Source organism: Entelurus aequoreus, linkage group LG11 (assembly GCF_033978785.1).
Source record: "Entelurus aequoreus isolate RoL-2023_Sb linkage group LG11, RoL_Eaeq_v1.1, whole genome shotgun sequence".
Classification (NCBI taxonomy): domain Eukaryota; kingdom Metazoa; phylum Chordata; class Actinopteri; order Syngnathiformes; family Syngnathidae; genus Entelurus; species Entelurus aequoreus.
The window spans coordinates 5340521-5365520 of NC_084741.1; the positions used below are offsets into that span (position 1 = coordinate 5340521).

Sequence of the window (25000 nt, forward strand, 5' to 3'; positions counted from 1 at the left end):
ATACTTGCGAAATGTTCCTGGATATGATATTGTTAATAATAAGACATGTAGAACATGAATGAAGTCTTTGTAAATATTGGACCTGGCTATGCAAAAACAATGTTTTTTTTCTATAAGATTCAATTAAGAAAATGTTTTTAGGCCATCTTGATGCAACCAGAAGGAGTTTTTGCAACCTGTAGCCTGTGTTAAAAAACTTCATTATAATTATTATACCAAGTTATACATTGCCAAAATCAGTTTGAATGGAGCATGGCGTTTTATCGCCTCTGAAATTAATCGTCACCCCAGGAATCAGATGGAATTGTTAGGTGCCCAAATATTTACACTCCTAATAGCTTACTTATCTATGCTAGTGTTGCTAACTCCTTAATGTGACGTAGTTGTATGCAATACATCTATTACGTTGGGCAAGTGCTCTTACAGTTTGCATAAAAATAGAATGTATAATTAAAGAAAAAACAAAGTGGTGGTCAAAAGTGTACATACACTTGTAAAGAACATCATGTCATGGCTGTCTTGAGTTTACAATCATTTCTTGTTTTTTTTGTGATGTAGTGATGGGAGCACATACTTGTTGCTCACAGAAAACATTCATGAAGTTTGCTTCTTTTATGAATTTATTATGGCTCTACTGAAAATGTGAGGGTCAAAAGTATACATACAGCAATGTTATTTTTTGCTTACATGTCCCTTGGCAAGTTGACCTGCAATATTATATTATATTATATTAAATTATATATATTATATATATATAAAAAAAAAAATATATATATATATATATATATATATATATATATATATATATATATATATATATATATATATATATATATATATATATATATATATATATATATATATATATATATATATATATATAATAATTATATATATATAAAATATATATATATATTATATATATATATTAAATTATATTATATTAATACCAATGCTTTTGGTAGCCATCCACAAGCTTCTGCTTGACCACTTGACCACAACATTTTTTATTTCATCTGACCACAGAACTTTCCTCCAGAAGGTCTTATCTTTGTCCACGTGATGTCAGATGAAACAAAAATGGAGCTGTTTGGCCACAATACCCAGCAATATGTTTGGAGGAGAAAAGGTGAGGCCTTTAATCCCAGGAACACCATGCCTACCGTCAAGCATGGTGGTGATAGTATTATGCTCCGGGCCTGTTTTGCTGCCAATGGAACTGGATTGGAAGTGATAGACATTTTTAAAAAGGGCAGTTGCAAGATGCAAGTGTAAGACGCTTTTACACTTTTGTTCCTTTTTTAAATGTTTTTATGTCATTTTTAATAAATGGCTGTGATGATAACATAAATGAGGGATTTGTAATCACTGCTATGTTGGAATTCTTATCAATATTGATACTGTTGTTGATGTTATTCATTTTTCTTTGACTACTTTTGGATTGTTTTGTGTCATGTTGGTGTGTGTTACTCTGTTGATTGCTATTCTGAATGTTGCTGGTTTTGGAATTGTATTATTATTGTGTATTATTTTGTTGGACTGATTAATAAAAACAAAAAAATTCAAAATTGATTCTTATAAAAGATAAAAAAAACTTGTGTAATTTTTTTATTTGATTATAAATTCATATAAAATCGTGATTATTAAGAATTGTGAATCAAATTGATCTTTTTGTACACGCCTACACAAAACCATATCCATAGCACAGCAAACCTCCTTTTATTGCTGTTAATTGGTTCTGGTCTTGACCGTGGTAAATAAATTCCACAAAGTAGAAATGAATAAATATAAATCTAATATTTTCATAGCTGGAGCATAGAAAAAAGTTTACGACCTTCTAAATATGGTTTACAACATTAAGAGAGTCCTCTAGACATATATACCTTTACACTCCTTTAATGCAATATAGTAGCGCTGCCTCAGGCTGAGCCAATCAGTGGCCACGATACTAAAGAGCGCGCTCTGATTGGCTTGGTTTCATTCATTGTCAAAAACTACTGTGGTATACACGTTTAGTTTATTCGTCAATGCTTGAAAATACTTAATTAAAATATACTTTAAAAAAAAATTTGCGATAGAATGAAGCCGCAAGCGCGATTTGGCGAGGGACGACTATCTGTAACTGTAAATATGCAGTCTTCATATTATATGGTTAAAGTCCTACATGGGAGCAAAATAACATTTTGCTCAGTAGAAACTAAAATATATTCATTTTGATGAATTTTCTTACATTTTCTCAAGCGAAGCATGTGCATGCAGCATTTACATGTACAGACAAAAATTGCACTTTGTGAGCTAAAGTGATTATTAATATATATTATTTATATGTTTAAATGACTGGAAATAATAACAAATGCAACCTGCGTTAATATACTAGCCTATGTTGCATTCAGGGTCCAATGTTTTGTTCGGTAAAAGCTAACACGCCTAAACGTGCATGGTAATAAGTAGAGATGTCCGATAATATCGGTCTGCCGATATTATTGGCTGATAAATGCGTTAAAATGTAATATCGGAAATTATCGGTATCGGTTTTTTTTATTAGCAGTATCGGTTTTTTTTAATTAATTTTTTTTATTAAATCCACATAAAAAACACAAGATACACTTACAATTAGTGCACCAACCCAAAAAACCTCCCTCTCCCATTTACACTCATTCACACAAAAGGGTTGTTTCTTTCTGTTATTAATATTCTGCTTCCTACATTATATATCAATATATATCAATACAGTCTGCAAGGGATACAGTCCGTAAGCACACATGATTGTGCGTGGTTCTGCTCCACTAATAATACTAACCTTTAACAGTTAATTTTACAAATTTTCATTAATTACTAGTTTCTATGTAACTGTTTTTATATTGTTTTACTTTCTTTTTTATTCAAGAAAATGTTTTTAATTTATTTATCTTATTTTATTTGATTAATTTTTTAAAAAAGTACCTTATCTTCACCACACCTGGTTGTCCAAATTAGACATAATAATGTGTTAATTCCACGACTGTATATATCGGTTGATATCGGTATCTGTAATTAAAGAGTTGGACAATATCGGCATATCGGATATCGGCAAAAAGACATTATCGGACATCCCTAATAATAAGTACATTATATTTGTGTCCAATGGCTTGCAGACTGTAAAAGTCAAATCTGCTATGTTGGAATTATTATTAATATTGATACTGTTGTTGATATTATTCATTTTTGTTTGACTACTTTTGGATTGTTTTGTGTCATGTTTGTGTGTGTTACTCTGTTGATTGCTATTCTGAATGTTGCTGGGCCGGGTTTGGTTTTGGAATTGGATTGCATTATTATGGTGTTGTTGTGTATCGTTTTGTTGGATTGATTAATAAAAAGAAGGGTGAAAAAAAGGTCAGTTCCCCTTTAAGAGAACAGGTGAGTCAGTGACAGGTGTATGTATCGTCGGCAGACCGGAAGTCGAGCTCATTAGCCAGCAAACAGATGTTGAGCATGACTTTATCTTTGTGTCAAAATGTCCAGGGAGACAACAAATGTGGGTAAGTTAAGACAACAAATGTGGGTAAGTTAATTATACGACATAGTCAAGCTAGTTCGGCTTTGTTTTGATCACGTGTACCCGGAAGTGTAAGTGTTGTGTCTATGAAATGTAGACGCCATCACAGACGTCACGTTGCCTATTAAACGTCCACTTTTATCCTTTAAAATGTTGACTGGCGACATGAGACAACTTCTTAAACGTCCACTTTTATCCTCAGGAAGTGTTGAGTGGCGACATGAGACAACTTGTGTCCTTCTTCTTCATCGGCCTTTCAGCAGGTACGAGAGACTCAACACAAACACTTTCTGCCCTCAAAAGTACGTTTCTTGTCGACGGCTGAGGAAGGAGAGACGGACGGTGTTATTCCCAACATGTCCGCCTACAAAAACAACAATTCCAAGCGCGTATTTTCCTCATTTGTCGCGTTTTGTCTTCCCTCTTTAAACCAGCGTTACCGCATTCCCACTGTGACGCCTTCAAAGCCTCCTCTCATGCTCGGACATTCAAGCATTCACAATAACTGCCTGAGCGGTTATTTGTCTCTTATTTACTTACATCAACACTTCGACGATTTTAATCCTAATTACAGTCAAGGTTGTGTAACCGAGGGTTTATATATGTCGCCTATACTGTATAAAACTACAAAATAACAAACACGGAGGCTACACGAGGAACACTTTATTTCGTATTCAAAACTCCGCTCCACCACAACGTGTCGCCACTTCTGCTCTTAGCGCCTTCAAAATAAGAGCTCAAGGCATGTACTGTATAACAGCTTATAACAGGAACTTAACGTCACAAAGAGGCAAGTCCATAAAAATAGGTTACAGTTACTTGTGGATTTGACTTTTACAGTCTGCAAGCCAGTGGACACAAATATAATGCACTTTTTTATCATGTACATTTAGGCGTGTTAGCTTTTACCGAACAAAACAATGGACCCTGAATGCAACATAGGCTAGTATATTAAGCAGGTTGCATTTGTTGTTATTTCCAGTCATTTAAACATCGAAATAATACATATAAATAATCACTTTAGCTCACAAAGTGCAGTTTTTGTCTGTACATGTAAATGCTGCATGCACATGCTTCGCTTGAGAAAATGTAAGAAAATTCATCAAAATGAATATATTTTAGTTTCTACTGAGCAAAACGTTATTTTGCTCCCAAGTAGGACTTTAACCATATAATATGAAGACTGCATATTTACAGTTACAGATAGTCGTCCCTCGCCAAATCGCTTCATTCTTTTTTTTTTAAGTATATTTTTGTCCTAAATTAAGTATTTTCAAGCATAATAATTGACGAATAAACTAAACGTGTATACCACAGTAGTTTTTGACAATGAATGAAACCAAGCCAATCAGTTCTTTAGTATCGTGGCCACTGATTGGCTCAGCCTGAGGCAGCGCTACTATTTTGCATTAAAGGAGTGTAAAGGTAAATATGTCTAGAGGACTCTCTTAATGTTGTGAACCATATTTAGAAGGTCGTAAACATTTGTTCATGCTCCAGCTATGAAAATATTAGATTTATATTTATTCATTTCTACTTTGTGGAATTCATTTACCACGGTCAAGACCAGAACCAATTAACAGCAATAAAAGAAGGTTTGCTGTGCTATAAATATGGTTTTGTGTAGACGTGTACAAAAAGATCAATTTGATTCACAATTATTAATAATCCTGGTTTTATATGAATTTATAATAATAAAATAAAATAAAATATACACTCCTTTTATGATATTTTATAAGAATCAATTTTTAATTTAAAAAAAAATAAAATTAAAAATAAATATACACTCCTTTTATGATATTTTATAAGAATCAATTTTTAATTAAAAAAAAAAAATAAAAAAAATAAATATACACTCCTTTTATGATATTTTATAAGAATCAATTTTTAATTTAAAAAAAAATAAAATAAAAAATAAATACACTCCTTTTAGGATATTTTATAAGAATCAATTTTTAATTTAAAAAAATAAAAAATTAATCAGTCCAACAAAATAATACACAATAATAATCCAATTCCAAAACCAGCAACATTCAGAATAGCAATCAACAGAGTAACCTAACACACACAAACATGACACAAAACAATCCAAAAGTAGCCAAACAAAAATGAATAATATCAACAACAGTATCAATATTAATAAGCATTCCAACATAGCAGTGATTACAAATCCCTCATTTATGTTATCATCACAGCCATTTATAAAAAATGACATAAAAACATTTAAAAAATGAACAATAGTGTGACAGTGACTTACACTTGCATCGCCTCTCTTAATCTTGACAACACATCGTGTCCAATGAAGATAAAAATAACTCATATTTTAGGTTCATTTAATAGTTAAAACAAATGTAAATAACGGATCCCATATTCCAATATATGACTCATTATTATCTCAACTAAATGCAGTTTTTTCTACTGATATCAATTAAAAAAATGTATTTAGGCCATCTCCATGCAACTAGAAAGGGATTTTTCTAACCTGAAACTTTTTCAAAACCGGTGACATTATAATTATTATACCAAATAATACATTGCAAGAATCGGTTTGAATCGATTCAGAATGAAAATGCCATCCCGTGAATCGTAATCGGATGGAATCGTTTGGTGGCCAAAGAGTCACACCCCAAGTTTTGTACATTCAAGTTTCTACAATCTTCTACTAGGATCAGGCCTGGCCCTAACCAATCTGGCGCCCTAGGCAAGATTTTAGGTGGCAGTGAAGTGTATATACTCACAAGAAACCGAATAGCTTTGTCTTTGACCTTTTTTTTTACTTAAAGCATATTAACATATTATATGAGAATGTTATGTTATGATTATCTTTAACCGAATCACAGCAGTGCTCAAATTAAAAAACAGCATTCCCTCTCATGTGATATTGCTTAATTAACATTAATGATGTGCACTTTAACAACTAGGCTTACAACTATACCTAATATATAAAGGGGTAGAAAAGTGACTATTACCTGCAGGGCAAACATTAGCTAACCAGAAGGCAATAACAATGTAAACAAAAAACACCTGCTTAAAAGATCTAATACAAATGTCCCTGAGGAATGTAAGGTGGGAGTACTGTAATTACCTAACGTTACATTATTATTTTCCATAACAATTTAGCCCCCTCCACAATATTAACCCGACGTTAAAACAGAACTAGCTATTTATTGATTAGCAATTGCCGAATCATGTAACATTAGCTTAATGCTAAAAAGCCAGGTTACTATCACATTCTGTAACAGACAAATAATTTCATGTAGGCTAACGTTACCTACCTGCTACCTCTGTCTTTTTCTCGTTTCTCCTCCTCTTCTTTTCTATTTTTTCTTCCCTGGGCACCTGACAGTTTTGGCCGTTTTGACATCTTGTGTTGATTTTTTGATGTGGTGACGTCCAAAATAAGTCATGATACGGGAAGGGAGGGGGCGCACCGTGCGGGAGGCGTAATGTTGTAACAAATAATATTTCTATTAAATAGGCTTTACTTTGCATTTTAATTAACGTGGGATTATTTTTTGTATTTAGAAATAATAGTACCAACTATTTTTTTTTTTTTTTCTTCCAACATTTGTGGCACTGGCGTGGCGCCCCCTGATGGACGGCGCCCTTAGCATTTGCCTATACGGCCTATGCCACGGGCCGGCCCTGACTAGGATGATAAATACTTCTGATACATACTGTATGTACATATGTATACACATGTACTGTGGACTTACACCATGATAGTTGTTGTAGAAAATGCATTCGTACGGGGGTCGGCAACTCGCATGCGACTCTTTAGCGCCGCCCTAATGGCTCCCTGGAGCTTTTTCAAAAATGTATGAAAATGGAAAAGATGGTGGGAAAAATATAATTTTTGTTTTAATATTGTTTCTGTAAGAGAGCAAACATGACACAAACCTTCCTATTTGTTAGAAATCCAACTGTTTATATCAAACATGCTTCACTGGTGAGAGTATTTGGCGGGCGCCGTTTTGTCCTACTCATTTCGGCGGTCCTTGAACGCACCATAGTTTGTTTACACCAGGGGTCACCAACCTTTTTGAAAGCAAGAGCTACTTCTTGGGTACTGATTAATGCGAAGGGCTACCAGTTTGATACACACTTAAATAAATTGCCAGAAATAGCCAATTTGCTCAATTTACCTTTAACTCTATGTTATTATTAATAATTAATGATATTCACACTTAATTGAACGGTTTAAAAGAGGAGAAAACACGAAAAAAAAGACAATTAAATTTTGAAACATAGTTTATCTTCAATTTCGACTCTTTAAAATTCAAAATTCAACCGAAAAAAAGAAGCGAAAAACTAGCTGATTTGAATCTTTTTGAAAAAATTAAAAAATGAATTTATGGAACATCATTAGTAATTTTTCCTGATTAAGATTAATTTTAGAATTTTGATGACATGTTTTAAATAGGTTAAAATCCAATCTGCACTTTGTTAGAATATATAACAAATTGGACCAAGCTATATTTCTAACAGAGACAAATCATTATTTCTTCTAGATTTTCCAGAACAAAAATTTTAAAAGAAATTCAAAAGACTTTGAAATAAGATTTAAATTTGATTCTACAGATTTTCTAGATTTGCCAGAATAATCTTTTTGAATTTTAATCATAATAAGTTTGAAGAAATATTTCACAAATATTCTTCGTTGAAAAAACAGAAGCTAAAATGAAGAATTAAATTAAAATGTATCTATTATTCTTTACAATAAAAAAAATTAATTTACTTGAACATTGATTTAAATTGTCAGGAAATAAGAGGAAGGAATTTAAAAGGTAAAAAGGTATATGTGTTTAAAAATCCTAAAATCATTTTTAAGGTTGTATTTTTTCTCTAAAATTGTCTTCCTGAAAGTTATAAGAAGCAAAGTAAAAAAAATAATGAATTTATTTAAACAAGTGAAGACCAAGTCTTTAAAATATTTTCTTGGATTTTCAAATTCTATTTGAGTTTTGTCTCTCTTAGAATTAAAAATGTCGGGCAAAGCGAGACCAGCTTGCTAGTAAATAAATACAATTTAAAAAATCGAGGCAGCTCACTGGTAAGTGCTGCTATTTGAGCTATTTTTAGAACAGACCAGCGGGCTACTCATCTGGTCCTTACGGGCTACCTGGTGCCCGCGGGCACCGCGTTGGTGACCCCTGGTTTACATGTACAACTTTACCTCCAGAATTTTTTTTTTTAAAATTAGTTTTGGTCCAATATGGCTCTTTCAACATTTTAAGTTGCCGCCCCCTAATGTAGTCTGAATTTGAGTCTGAAACACCATTCTCAAAGTTCACATTTAGTCTTTTAAAAGCATGCAAAATACCAAAGCTGTGTTTTGTTGTCTTCCACACGCCTTCCCTGCCTGCCAAAACGACAAAAGATAGTCCGGCGTTTGTGTGCTGCGGCAAACGAGCATAGAAAATGAGCAATTTGAATTATATTTCAATTTGTTCCTTGACGAGGGCCCGCTGTTCATGCATGAGAGATAATCATTCAAGTAATAATCGTCTGCAACATTCTCATATAATTAAATACTTTTTTTCTTTGCCAAGGCCGCCCGTTGAAAATGGATTTGGCAAAACGCTGTTTGAGCCCACAACGCTTTGAAGGAATGAAGCTGCGGATGTTTTCACTCCCCCAAACCTTCATTTGGGAGCTCAGTGTTGCACTTCTCCGCCCAACGCTTTCACAAGTAAAACAATTCTAATAATTTCTGCAAGTCATCCTGGGGAATCAGCTTTCTTTCCTGCTAGTTTTCCTGTTTACATCAGTTTTTCTAATGCTATGTCCCAGGAATTCCAGCTGCCTATTTCAAATCGTTGCAATAAGAGATCTTCTTGTTTCTGCCTTCGCCAACACCTCTTCATGACTTCTCTTTTCAGTCCCTGATATGTGGAGTATTTTTCTGAAGAACCACATTTCAGTTGTCTCTAATTTTCTCAGTTGTCGATTGTTTAAAGTCCAACAACATTCACAGTAAAGTAGGACGGACCGTGCATACGTTTTGAGGACTTTCTGTCTGCATGCAAAAAAATGATTCGCAAGTCAAACCACAATTTTTCTTCAATTAAAAATAAATGATTTGCAAATAAAAAATAATTTTCTGCAAGTAAAAAAAAAAGATCCACAAGTATAAAAACCATTTTCTGCAAGTAAAAAAACGATTTGCAAGTTAAACCACAATTTTCTTCAGTTAAAAAAACGATTAACAAGTATAAAAATAATTTTCTGCAAAAAAAAAACCGATTAGCACACTTTGCTGCAAGTAAAAAAATGATTCGCAAGTATAAAAACAATTTTCTGCAAGTAAAAAAACGATATGCAAGTCAAACCTCAATTTTCTTGAATTACAGCAATTATTTGCAAATAAAAATAATTTTTTGCAAGTAAAAAAACCACATTATTTTCATTTAAAAAAATTATTCGCAAGTATAAAAACACTTTTCTGCAAGTAAAAAAACGATTTGCAAGTCAAACCTCAATTTTCTTCAATTAAAAAAAAACTATTTGCAAATAAAAATAATTTTCTGCAAGTTAAAAAACATTTTTTTTAATTAAAAGAATGATTAGCAAGTTAAAAAAATCATTTTATGCGAAAAAAAAATGATTTGCCAGAATAAAAACACTTTTCTGCAAGTAAAAATATTATTCGCAAGTCAAACCACAATTTTTCTTCAATTAAAAATAAATGATTTGCAAATAAAAAATAATTTTCTCCAAGTAAAAAAAAAAGATCCACAAGTATAAAAACCATTTTCTGCAAGTAAAAAAACGATTTGCAAGTTAAATCACAATTTTCTTCAGTTAAAAAAACGATTAACAAGTATAAAAATAATTTTCTGCAAAAAAAAAAAAGATTAGCACACTTTGCTGCAAGTAAAAAAATGATTCGCAAGTATAAAAACTATTTTCTGCAAGTAAAAAAACGATATGCAAGTCAAACCTCAATTTTCTTGAATTACAGCAATTATTTGCAAATAAAAATAATTTTTTGCAAGTAAAAAAAACACATTATTTTCATTTAAAAAAATTATTCGCAAGTATAAAAACACTTCTGCAAGTAAAAAAACGATTTGCAAGTCAAACCTCAATTTTCTTCAATTAAAAAAAAACTATTTGCAAATAAAAATAATTTTCTGCAAGTTAAAAAACATTTTTTTTAATTAAAAGAATGATTAGCAAGTAAAAAAAATTATTTTATGCGAGAAAAAAATGATTTGCCAGAATAAAAACACTTTTCTGCAAGTAAAAATATTATTCACAAGTCAAACCACAATTTTTCTTCAATTAAAAATAAATGATTTGCAAATAAAAAATAATTTTCTGCAAGTAAAAAAAAAAGATCCACAAGTATAAAAAACATTTTCTGCAAGTAAAAAAACTATTTGCAAGTTAAACCACAATTTTCTTCAGTTAAAAAACCGATTAACAAGTATAAAAATAATTTTCTGCAAAAAAAAACGACTAGCACGTACAAAAACACATGTCTGCAAGTAAAAAAATGATTTGCAAGTAAAAAAATAAATAATAATTTTTCAATTAAAAAAATTATTCGCAAGTATAGAAACGATTTGCAAGTCAAACCTCAATTTTCTTCAATTAAAAAAATGATTTGCAAATAAAAATGATTTTCCGCAAGTAAAACATTTATTTACAAGTTAAAAAACATTTTTTTTAATTAAAAAAATGATTTGCAAATAAAAATAATTTTCTGCAAGTAAAACATTTATAAGTTAAAAAACAATTTTTTAAAATTAAAAAAATTATTAGCAAGTAAAAAAAATCATTTTATGTGAGAAAAAAAACGATTTGCAAGTATAAAAACACTTTTCTGCAAGTAAAAAAACGATTTGCAAGTCAAACCTCAATTTTCTTCAATTAAAAAAATGATTTGCAAATAAAAATGATTTTCTGCAAGTAAAACATTTATAAGTTAAAAAACTATTTTTTTAAATTAAAAAAATTATTAGCAAGTAAAAAAAATCATTTTATGTGAGAAAAAAAAACGATTTGCAAGTATAAAAACACTTTTCTGCAAGTCAAATCTCAATTTTCTTCAATTAAAAAAATGATTTTCTGCAAGTAAAACACTTATTTACAAGTTAAAAAAACATTTTTTTTAAATTAAAAAAATGATTTGCAAATAAAAATAATTTTCTGCAAGTAAAACATTTATAAGTTAAAAAACAATTTTTTAAAATTAAAAAAATTATTAGCAAGTAAAAAAAATCATTTTATGTGAGAAAAAAAACGATTTGCAAGTATAAAAACACTTTTCTGCAAGTAAAAAAAATGATTCAGAAGTCAAACCACACATTTCTTCAATAAAAAACGATTTTTTTTTTCTGCAAGTAAAAAAATTACTCGCAAGTAAAAAAATCAAATGTTTTCAATTAAAAAAATATTAGCAAGTAAAAAAACAATTTTCTGCACGTAAAAAAAAGTTTTGCAAGTATAAAATCTATTTTCTTGAAATGAAAACTCTTGCCAGTAATATTCCTTTAGCTATTCCTCGTCCTCCAGTGATAATGCTACTTGTAAGAAACTTACTTTATTTGTCGCCATGGAGGCCAGGATTAGTGATTTAGAAGTAGCTAAAACACCGCGGGTGGATGTTAGCCGCTAGCTAGCTAGCCGTGTCTTAAAGCAACTCTTCCTGAGGGTGTTTCAGTGTTATAACTTCACCTTTATCTTGACTTTTTACACCAAAATGCGTCCATTCTCCCTTTCCTGTCTACACACTGTGTCTGCTTGTAAGTACTCTGTGTGTGTGCGCTGCCCAACATGCTCCTCTGCTGGTAAAACCAGCAATGTCTTGACATTATGACGCGCCGTCATGCCTGTAAAAAATAAATAAAAATAAACGGCAAAGCGGTACTTTTCAAACAGAGTATTTTGATTCATTAGTACTGTGATACTATACTAGTACCGGTATACCGTACAACTCTAATTCTAACCCAGTGTTACTGTTCTTTGTGCTATATTACATAATAATAAAATAATGAATGAATATGTAGGCCTACTACGCTACTGCATTTTAATGTTGGTCACTATGGTGCTACTTGGAGAGCCAAGTGTTTTCTGAGGTGCTACTTGCTAAAAAAAAGTTTGAGAAGCAGTGTTAAAAATGGACTTTTGCCGAGAGTCAGGTGTTTAATGACTGCAGTGATGAATCATCTTTGTGCTGATGCAGTGTGGAGGAAGACTAATAAGTGTCTTCCTTTGCAAAGAACACAAGTATTGGACTCTGGAAGAATGGAAAAAGGTCATGCGGTTTTAAAAGTGGACATCGGAATCCCTCTGAGGACCAAAATATGTAAATTGAGACAAGATGCTTGATTATTGCAGCAGAAAGTGGAAGTACGTCATCTCTAAGGGTTCTTTTTCACTGGAAAGTTTTCATGTTGTAGTGTTTTTTTAAAGTACCGTATTTCCTTGAATAGCCGCAGGGGCGCTAATTAATTTAAAACCTCTTCTCACTCCTGCGCTTACCAAAAGCATGCGTGATGGGCAAGCATGCGCTAAGTATTTTAAAACCTCTTCTCACTCCGGCGCTTACCTTATCATGAAAAGCACATTTAATAAAAAAAAAACGTTATTATGGTCTTACCTTTACTTATAAATGATGTCCATCTGCAGCTGCTTCTGATCAAAGGCAGTCTTCCTTATCTTTCTTCAGTTTTAAAAGTCTCTGGAGATATTCCTTTAATTATTACCTCCTGCTTCGATTGAAAGTCCAGTTTAGAAAACTGTTTTATTTGAGATATGTAATCCTCCATGGTAAAAGTGCAAGCAAACGATCGCAGCTCACGCATGCTGCTTGTTGTCTTCTTCCGCAGCACCGGTCTTCTGCAGTACTGGTAGTCGCAAGAAGGATCACTAGCGCCCTCTACCACCAGGAGGCGGGAGTCATTTAATGACTCATATTTGACCTGGCGGAAGTGCCAAGCATGCGCTAATTATTTTGCTAAACGAGTTTGACCCGGCTGTAATTCTAGGCAGGCGAATACTATATTCCCGGCGGCAATTCAAGGAAATACGGTAGTCTCAGAGGTGCCACGAAGGTGTCCTGTCCAGAATTTACACCGTTTTAAAGTACTTTCCCTCCTGGCAACACGCCGTGTCTGTAGCTTTAATGCTAATGAGCTAGGTGTCTGTTGTGCACTTTTGACACGTACTTTGTGGACGACGACGTCCAGAATGATCATCAGCATTATTTTGATTGCCTTTGAAATCAGCGTTGATACCACAATTATTCATTCATTAGGAATCACCGTCATGTGTTGTACTGCCCAAAGTCAACTTGAAATACTACTAAGGACAAACTAAACATTAAAACCACCGACTAGTGCAGGGGTCGGCAACCCGCGGCTCTAGATTCTTTAGCGCCGCCCTAGTGGCTCTCTGGAGCTTTTTCAAAAATGTATGAAAAATGGAAAAAGATGAGGGGAAAAAATATATTTTTTGTTTTAAAATGGTTTTCTTTTGGAGGACAAACATGACACAAACCTCCCTAATTGTTATAAATCACACTGTTTATATTAAACATGCTTCACTGATTCGAGTATTTGTCGAGAGCCGTATTGTCCTACTCATTTTGGCGGTCCTTGAACTCACCGTAGTTTGTTTACATGTAGAACTATCTCCAACTTTCTAGGACGTGTTTTATGCCACTTCTTTTTCTGTCTCATTTTGTCCACCAAACTTTTTAAAGGTTGTGCATGAAAGGTGAGTTTTGTTGATGTTATTGACTTGTGTGGAGTGCTAATTTAGACATATTTGGTCACTGCATGACTGCAAGCTAACCGATGCTAACATGCTATTTAGGCTAGCTATATGTACATATTGCATCACTATGCCTCATTAGTAGATATATTTGAGGTCATTTAGTTTCCTTTAAGTCCTCTTAATTAAATGTATATCTCATGACACGTACACTATCTGTATGTAATATGGCTTTTAATTTTTTGCGGCTCCAGACATTTGTATTTTTGGTCCAATATGGCTCTTTCAACATTTTGGGTTGCCGACCCCTGGACTAGTGATATATGAGGTTGTTTTAGGATGTGTAGTGAAGCCTGCTTTTTGTTTCTAGACCATTGTTTGGTGCTGATGAACAGGATCTGAAGACACGTATTACTCTTTGAACTCCATTAAAAATACATTTTTCATGAACATAGTCATATTTATTCTGTCGCAAGTATAAAAAGATTTAACTTAAAAAATAAATAAAAATAATATTTTTTTTTCTTCCTGTTTTTGTTTAGCACATTTGTTTTTGTTATTAATGCAACATTTTTTTGAACAAGAAAATTAAGTTTTTTTCTGACTTTTGACGAGTTATTGTGTTGTTTGTCAACCTAAGTTGTTTCAATGTGCTTGTGTGCCCTCCAGCTCTGGTGCAGGCCCAGGACCAGGTCCAGATCCAGTTCCAGACTGACCCCGTCCTGGTCCTGACCGGCACGGAGGTCCAGTTCACGGTGCTGACCACTCCCGACGTGCTGTCCATGACCTGGCTCTACGAGGGGGACACCTTGGGCCTGTGGGTCGGGGGCGGGCCCGTCATCAACGACGTGCCGCAGTTCCGCGGCCGGGTCACCATCACGGCCACGCAGCTGCGCATCAGCAGCACCCGGCTGGAGGACGCGGGGGCGTACACGGTGGAGGTGGAACCTCTGGCCTCCACTGGCATGACGGGGAACTCCAGACCGGTTCAGCTGAGGGTTTTTGGTAAGGAGCTGGATGTTGTTATTGTACATATTACATATTGTTATGAAGGTGTCTGTTACTACATTATATATATACTTGCAGTGTGTATATTGTACATATTACATATTGTTATGAAGGTGTCTGTTACTACATTATATATATATACTTGCAGTGTGTATATGGTACATATTACATATTGTTATGAAGGTGTCTGTTACTACATTATATATATACTTGCAGTGTGTATATTGTACATATTACATATTGTTATGAAGGTGTCTGTTACTACATTATATATATATACTTGCAGTGTGTATATGGTACATATTACATATTGTTATGAAGGTGTCTGTTACTACATTATATATATATACTTGCAGTGTGTATATGGTACATATTACATATTGTTATGAAGGTGTCTGTTACTACATTATATATATACTTGCAGTGTGTATATTATACATATTACATATTGTTATGAAGGTGTCTGTTACTACATTATATATATATACTTGCAGTGTGTATATTGTACATATTACATATTGTTATGAAAGTGTATGTTACTACATTATATATATACTTGCAGTGTGTATATTGTACATATTACATATTGTTATGAAGGTGTCTGTTACTACATTATATATATACTTGCAGTGTGTATATTGTACATATTACATATTGTTATGAAGGTGTCTGTTACTACATTATATATATACTTGCAGTGTGTATATTGTACATATTACATATTGTTATGAAGGTGTCTGTTACTACATTATATATATACTTGCAGTGTGTATATTGTACATATTACATATTGTTATGAAGGTGTCTGTTAGTACATTATATATATATACTTGCAGTGTGTATATTGTACATATTACATATTGTTATGAAGGTGTCTGTTACTACATGATATATATACTTGCAGTGTGTATATTGTACATATTACATATTGTTATGAAGGTGTCTGTTACTACATGATATATATACTCGCAGTGTGTATATTGTACATATTACATATTGTTATGAAGGTGTCTGTTACTACATTATATATATATACTTGCAGTGTGTATATTGTACATATTACATATTGTTATGAAGGTGTCTGTTACTACATTATATATATATATATACTTGCAGTGTGTATATTGTACATATTACATATTGTTATGAAGGTGTCTGTTACTACATTATATATATACTTGCAGTGTGTATATTGTACATATTACATATTGTTATGAAGGTGTCTGTTACTACATTATATATATATACTTGCAGTGTGTATATGGTACATATTACATATTGTTATGAAGGTGTCTGTTACTACATTATATATATATACTTGCAGTGTGTATATGGTACATATTACATATTGTTATGAAGGTGTCTGTTACTACATTATATATATACTTGCAGTGTGTATATTATACATATTACATATTGTTATGAAGGTGTCTGTTACTACATTATATATATATACTTGCAGTGTGTATATTGTACATATTACATATTGTTATGAAAGTGTATGTTACTACATTATATATATACTTGCAGTGTGTATATTGTACATATTACATATTGTTATGAAGGTGTCTGTTACTACATTATATATATACTTGCAGTGTGTATATTGTACATATTACATATTGTTATGAAGGTGTCTGTTACTACATTATATATATACTTGCAGTGTGTATATTGTACATATTACATATTGTTATGAAGGTGTCTGTTACTACATTATATATATACTTGCAGTGTGTATATTGTACATATTACATATTGTTATGAAGGTGTCTGTTAGTACATTATATATATATACTTGCAGTGTGTATATTGTACATATTACATATTGTTATGAAGGTGTCTGTTACTACATGATATATATACTTGCAGTGTGTATATTGTACATATTACATATTGTTATGAAGGTGTCTGTTACTACATGATATATATACTTGCAGTGTGTATATTGTACATATTACATATTGTTATGAAGGTGTCTGTTACTACATTATATATATATACTTGCAGTGTGTATATTGTACATATTACATATTGTTATGAAGGTGTCTGTTACTACATTATATATATATATATACTTGCAGTGTGTATATTGTACATATTACATATTGTTATGAAGGTGTCTGTTACTACATTATATATATACTTGCAGTGTGTATATTGTACATATTACATATTGTTATGAAGGTGTCTGTTACTACATTATATATATATACTTGCAGTGTGTATATTGTACATATTACATATTGTTATGAAGGTGTATGTTACTACATTATACATATACTTGCAGTGTGTATATTGTACATATTACATATTGTTATGAAGGTGTCTGTTACTACATTATACATATACTTGCAGTGTGTATATTGTACATATTACATATTGTTATGAAGGTGTCTGTTACTACATCATATATATACTTGCAGTGTGTATATTGTACATATTACATATTGTTATGAAGGTGTCTGTTACTACATGATATATATACTTGCAGTGTGTATATTGTACATATTACATATTGTTATGAAGGTGTCTGTTACTACATGATATATATACTTGCAGTGTGTATATTGTACATATTACATATTGTTATGAAGGTGTCTGTTACTACATTATATATATACTTGCAGTGTGTATATTGTACATATTACATATTGTTATGAAGGTGTCTGTTACTACATTATATATATACTTGCAGTGTGTATATTGTACATATTACATATTGTTATGAAGGTGTCTGTTACTACATTATATATATACTTGCAGTGTGTATATTGTACATATTACATATTGTTATGAAGGTGTCTGTTACTACATTATATATATATACTTGCAGTGTGTATATTGTACATATTACATATTGTTATGAAAGTGTCTGTTACTACATGATATATATACTTGCAGTGTGTATATTGTACATGTTACATATTGTTATTAAGGTGTCTGTTACTACATTATATATATACTTGCAATGTGTATATTGTACATATTACATATTGTTATGAAAGTGTCTGTTACTACATTATATATATACTTGCAGTGTGTATATTGTACATATTACATATTGTTATGAAAGTGTCTGTTACTACATGATATATATACTTGCAGTGTGTATATTGTACATATTACATATTGTTATGAAGGTGTCTGTTACTACATTATATATATACTTGCAGTGTGAACATATTACATATTGTTATGAACTGTTACTACATTATATATATACTTGCAGTGTGTGGTTTGTACATATTACATATTGTTATGAAGGCGTCTGTTACTACATTATATATATACTTGCAGTGTGTATATTGTACATATTACATGTTGTTATGAAGGTGTCTGTTACTACATTATATATATACTTGCAGTGTGTATATTGTACATATTACATATTGTTATGAAAGTGTCTGTTACTACATGATATATATACTTGCAGTGTGTATATTGTACATATTACATGTTGTTATGAAGGTGTCTGTTACTACATGATATATATACTTGCAGTGTGTATATTGTACATATTACATATTGTTATGAAGGTGTCTGTTACTACATTATATATATATACTTGCAGTGTGTATATTGTACATATTACATATTGTTATGAAGGTGTCTGTTACTACATTATATATATATACTTGCAGTGTGTATATTGTACATATTGTTATTGTTAATCATCTTTAAAATTGTTAAAAAAAAATAGTTTGTTCTTGTTTTAAATGATTGTGAACTATAGATATTTAAAAAAGTGCAGTTGCCCTTTAAAGGTGCACACCACAAGTGACAGTGACAACGTCAAGGGAAATGTGCTATTATATTGTTATCGGTGATGGAGCAGGAAGGTGCTTTAGTGGTCATTTAGTAATTGTGGTTTTACAGCGTGTGATCTGAGTGTATGATAAATGGGTTCTACTTGTATAGCGCTTTTCTACCTTCAAGGTACTCAAAGCGCTTTGACACTATTTCCACGTTCACACACTGATGGAGGGAGGCCCTAACCACCACCCATCAGGAGCAAGGGTGAAGTGTCTTGCTCAAGGATACCACGGACGTGACGAGGTTGGTAGAAGTTGGGGGTCGAACCAGGAACCCTGAGGTTGCTGGCACAGCCACTCTCCCAATGGTGCCACGTCATCCCCCTGTTTACTCTTACTGTTTTTCTACTTGAGAACTAGCAGTTCTTTTTTTGTGTTGTCCCCTGCTGGTGGCTGCCAAGTACTGCAGTGACTAAAAGGATGTTTCATCTCCATCCAATATCACAGTTCTCCTTCCTCATGCCGGTGGTTCCACTCAGGCCAGCATCCAGTCCACCGCTCTTTTTCCTGCCCTTTACTCGCCACCTGCATCCTCACCTCCAACATCAAACTTCCTTCCTGCACGTGACGCCACCAAAAATGTTGTCCTTCCAGAGGCGGTGGCCGGCGTGAGTCTCGCCGTGCCGTCGGTGGCGGTGGAGGGGGGGAACATCACGCTGACGTGCACCTCGGGCGGCACGGAGGTCAGCTTTCAGTTCGGGAAAGGAGGCGTGGCCGTGGCCGAAGACTCCAGGATCACCATCGTTGACGGCGTGCTGGTCATCAACCCGGGGCAGCGCGGCGACGCCGGCGACTACACGTGTACCGTCAGCAACCCGCTCAGCGCCCTCACCGCCTCCAGGAGTCTCACCGTCTTCTGTAAGTTCTTCTCAACACTGCAAACACACAGCAGACATTTTACATCTAAACACAATATTTGTTTTGTTATGTTTTTGTTTGACACATTTTTTAGTGCCCATGAGGTAATAGTTGTATATAAACTATATATATATATGTATATATATATATATATATATATGTATATGTATATGTATATGTATATATATATATATATATATATGTATATGTATATATATATATGTGTATATGTATATATATATGTGTATATGTATATATATATGTATATATGTGTATATGTATATATATATGTATATATGTGTATATATATATATGTGTATATATATATATATATGTGTACCGTATTTCCTCGAATAGCCGCAGGGGCGCTAATTAATTTAAAACCTCCGGTAACTCCTGCGTTTACCGGAAACCGGCGGAATGGCCGTGCATGCGGTAATTATTTTAAAACCTCTTCTCACTCCGGCGTTTACCAAAAGGAATCCGGTAAATTTATGCGTGCGCTTTGAGTGTGATGTAAGCATACCATCATGAAAAGCACATTTAATAAAAAAAACGTTATAATGGTCTTACCTGTACTTATAAATGGAGTCCATTTGCAGCTCCTTCTGACCAAAAGCATCGATAACTTGTTTATAGAAGTCTTCCTTATTTTCTTTCTTCCGTTTTAAAAGTCTCTCTGTCTCGATGGAGATATTCCTTTAATTATTACCTCCTGCTTCCATTGAAAGTCCAGTTTAGAAAACGGTTTTATTTTAGATACTGGTATGTAATCCTCAGTTAAAAGTTCAGGCGAGAGGGGAACAAAACAAAACGATCTATTGCTGCGTGGTCACTTCTTCTGCAGTACCGGAAGTCGCAAGAAGGATCACTAGCGCGGCAGCGCCCTCTACCACCAGGAGGCGGGAGTCATTTAATGAGTCGTAATAAAACATACGGTAGCAGCTTACTGTTCTTTTTAGCATACCGTACCGGTATTCAATAGATTGGACCTTAAATCCTACTGAATAGCTCTTTATTTTCTTCCCTTTATGCGATTTTAAATTACGGTATTGAAATGACCGCTTTGTGATTTTATTTCAAGGCGTGACAATGCCTTGAAAGGTGAAGTGTCACTAATGACGTGACGAGTTTGACCCAGTGGTGAAACGAGGCATACCGTTTCTTCAAAATAAAGCGCTTTGAAAGACGCAACTCCAACAACAAAAAGTCAGTTCTCCACCACTACAAACTAACACAATATTAATAAGAATTGCAATTACCGGTATATAACAACACAATATTGATATTGTTTATTTAAAGCGTACCGTATTTTACAATTTTTTTTCATAAATTAAGCATTTCAAGCATGTAAATAACAATACTACCGTAGTATTGGCCACGAGATGAGACAGACAAATGTGTTTGGAAGGTAAACTGTTTTTAATGATTAATGATTCAGACATTTATAACTGTCTGAAAGAAGTTAACAGGGATTACTGTCATAGTAAGCGTGTGGCACACTCACTAAAGGCAATTATAATGTGACACTCTTTATTTTTACAAGTTGTCATTCAACAATTACATACATTTTCTGTATGTAAAAACACATGAAAACAAATTGAATATAAAACATGTACCGGTAATTCTTAACTACAATTGTAACAAACATTATCAGTGTAAACAACATACGGTACGTGAGGCCAGAGAGAAAATATACTGTAATTTGAACTTGAACAAACTGAAAATGTTCCTGTCGGCATTACTGACAGATGCTTCCCCCACTGCACCTTGATGGACATCTACTACGGTAATTTTACTACATCTTGTGGAGACCCATCAGTTGTTAAGACCTCTTCATCTTCAGCGTCGTCCATTTCTCCGTCACCTTGTCCACCGTCGTTTGAAATAATTTCATCCGTGTCCGCTTCCTCATCACTCCCATACATTTTTACGTCATCTGTGTCCTCTTGTCTCAGGGGCTGATTGAGGAGGCCGTGTAGATCACCCTTAATCTCTACCAGTGTCTTGCTCTTCTCTGACAACTCTTTGCAAGCGTCATGTGCAATGCCCCCTTCTTTCAGCACTCCTATTTCACCATCCTGTGATCCATCTGGGCTTGTTATCCCACAAACCCGGAAAGATTTCTTGATCAATTCTTCACCAAGCCCTTGCCAAGCAGCTTTCACCCACTTAACCATCATGACTTTTGTTGGTGGTTTCATGTTACCCCCCTTAGTGTATTCTTTTGGTCCGTCACTCATCCATTCCTCATACATAGTTCTGTACGCTGTCTTGAAAGGCTTGTTCCAACAAACATCGGGTGCCTGGATGAGTCCTGCAGATGAAAACGTGAATCAAATGAGAATTTGTCACCATGGTATCAAACAACAAATCAATTATATTTAGATATTTTGGTTCATTAAATTGTATATATCATACAGTGAAATGTGAGTGTTTAAAATAACCGGTAAATCATATTACCTGTGCAACCACCAGGAATGACAGCCATTTTTGTGCTCATAGTCCTGAGCACAGCCTTTGTGGAGTCCTGGATGTGGCATCTGAACGCATCCCACACCAATAGACGTGGGCGGAACGCAATCCGTCCCCATACATCACGAAGCCATTGGTGTGTCAGTTCTTCATTCATCCACCCATTTTTAGACATTGCCACTACAACACCGCTTATTTTGTCCACTTCTTTATCCCTTCGCACTCCCTTGAAGACAATGAACGGCTTCAGCTTTTGTCCATTGGCCTTTGCCGATAAACACACGGTCACGCGTGCCTTCTCACGGCCTGTGGATTTGATTGGGATGCTTTTGGTACCAGTCAGATCCACCGTCGTATCTCCCGGGAGATCCAACCAAATTGGCGTCTCGTCCATTGCGCCAATCAGGTCGAGTGTGAAGCTGTTCTTGATAAGCAGGGATCGGACATACAGAATAAAGTCAATCAATTTTGGAATGACTTTTTCCGGAATAGCTTGACTAACAGTCGTTCTCTTTCTCAGAGTAATGCTGTGTCTGGCAAAGAAGCCTTGGAGCCATCCCCTACTCCCAACAAAAGTTTCTGCTGCCGCATTGTCACGGACACTGGCGTCATTTCTCCATAAATCCATTGCTTTCACTTGAACCATTTTCCTTGATACTCTTAGTCTCTCACGGCGCTGCTTCATAATCCATTCTATCAGAATATGCTCCATTGTTTCGCTTACCACTTGTCGACCTGCGCCTCTCAACCTTTTCCTCTCACTTCCCGCACATCCGGATTGGTATTCCGCCACCAGCTTCCCTTCCATACTACACCATTCTCTTATTCTGCGAGCATCTACTCCAAACTTTCGAGCAGCTCCCTCCTTAGTGTTCTTTTTTGCAAAATCAATGGCTTGTACTTTAAATCCGATTGTATAACTCTTTATCTTTTGTCCTTTGTGAGATTGAAGACTACGGAAAGCAGCTTCCTCCATTTTGAAAATGAGGACAAGAAAATCGTCACTCGTGACGTAACGAATTTGACCCGGTGGAAGTTCTAAACAGGTATCCTAAATTTTTTGCGAAACGAGTTTGACCCGGCGAAAATGATAGACATGCGATAATAAAATTAATATTTTGCGAAACGGATTTGACCCAGCGTTAATAATGAACCGGCGATAAGGCCAAACATGCGTTAATTATTTTGAGAAACGAGTTTGACCCGGCAGTAATTCTAGACGTGCGAATACTATATTCCCTGCGCCAACTCAAGGAAATACGGTATATATATATGTATATGTGTATATATATATATATATACACATATATATATATATACACACATATATATATATATGTATATATATATACATATATACATATATATAGATACACATATATATATATATATATATATATATACACATATATATATATATGTGTATATATATATATATGTGTATATATATATATGTGTATATATATATGTATATGTGTATATATATATATATACATATATATATATATATATACACACATATATATATATACACATATATACATATATATATATATATATATATATACACACATATATATATATATACACATATATATATATACACATATATATATATAAAAACACAATATTTGGTTTAACAAAAGCTCACTTTTATTTTATAAGAATAAAATAAAATAAATAAATAAATATTGACTGTTACTCCCCTAAAAAATAAATATATATATATATATATATATTGACTATTACCCAAAGTATATTAAGTGGGATTTTCCAGAAAAACAAATATATACAGTAACACAAAAACAACCTGTCTCTGTGATCACTATAGGTGTATAAATAATAATATAGTGTTAAATTAAATCAGTCCCTTGGGCACAAAACTGAAAATAATACATCTCTCCAAAAAGTGCACTTCTGCTGCTATTGGAACATACTAACTACACCCACTATGACACTAAGAACACCACAGTCATCAATCAACAATTCTTCTTCCCTTACATGAGAGCGAAGTCTGGCAATAATTGCATATTGCCTGTTCTGCCCTCACTATACGTGTTGAGCTTCTACAGCCAGGCAGACAGCTAACAAACAATCCAAAGCAGATTCATCCATTTAGGCTCTTTATTGTTGTTGTCTTTTCCTATCTTTACTTTTGTCTTGCACTGGACTGTTATTTTTTATTTTTTTCATCTGAAATACACACAATGACAAATGTATAAGCTATGTGATTCAATTAACATACTGAAATGTAATAGACAATATGTAAATATTAGCTTCACACAAATATACAGTACTATCATCAAACAAATACTTCTGAGTGTTGAAACTATTTCGATGGTGGAAATACACGACTGGCAGCCATTTTAAGTCCTCAAAACATCCATTGAAGCAGTGCACAAAAATTGTTTTTCAATAGAAATCTTAGTATCACATTGAAACACTTTCCACCTTAATATTGACTTATATAAACAAGTTAAACAGTTTACTTACAGACTTATCTTTTCCAAGACTTGTAGGAGCTAACACAACTTGTCTACTTCTCAATTGTCTCATGAACTGAACTGACTCGCCAACCCGG

At 33.5% G+C, this 25000-nt stretch overlaps 2 protein-coding genes and 1 long non-coding RNA gene across 13 annotated transcripts in view; 1 reads left to right on the forward strand and 2 right to left on the reverse strand.

Annotated features, from left to right (window-relative positions):
• si:dkeyp-97a10.2 (uncharacterized) overlaps positions 1–4016 on the reverse strand; it is a 35519-nt gene extending 31503 nt beyond the window's left edge. The window contains exon 1 of the mRNA XM_062064039.1: positions 3979–4016. Coding sequence (XP_061920023.1) covers positions 3979–4016 — 38 coding nt within the window. The remainder of the gene's footprint in view (positions 1–3978) is intronic.
• The window catches only part of si:dkeyp-97a10.3 (uncharacterized), a 62057-nt gene that overhangs the window by 30033 nt on the left and 7024 nt on the right, over positions 1–25000 (forward strand). For 5 of the 10 annotated variants that reach the window (XM_062062324.1, XM_062062325.1, XM_062062326.1 and 2 more), the window contains 3 exons: positions 3741–3801; positions 14933–15268; positions 19681–19944. In XM_062062324.1, the coding sequence (XP_061918308.1) occupies positions 3741–3801; positions 14933–15268; positions 19681–19944 (661 nt within the window). Of the gene's footprint in view, positions 1–1026; positions 1130–3143; positions 3522–3740; positions 3802–8960; positions 9231–14932; positions 15269–19680; positions 19945–25000 lie in introns of those variants that run through there. The other 5 variants (XM_062062329.1, XM_062062331.1, XM_062062332.1 and 2 more) reach the window with 5 other exon arrangements.
• LOC133659721 (uncharacterized) overlaps positions 14597–25000 on the reverse strand; it is a 50191-nt gene continuing 39787 nt past the window's right edge. For both annotated transcript variants that reach the window (XR_009827708.1, XR_009827707.1), the window contains exons 5-6: positions 19316–19961; positions 14597–15255 (exon numbers count right to left, since the gene is read on the reverse strand). This is a non-coding gene — a long non-coding RNA (uncharacterized LOC133659721). The remainder of the gene's footprint in view (positions 15256–19315; positions 19962–25000) is intronic.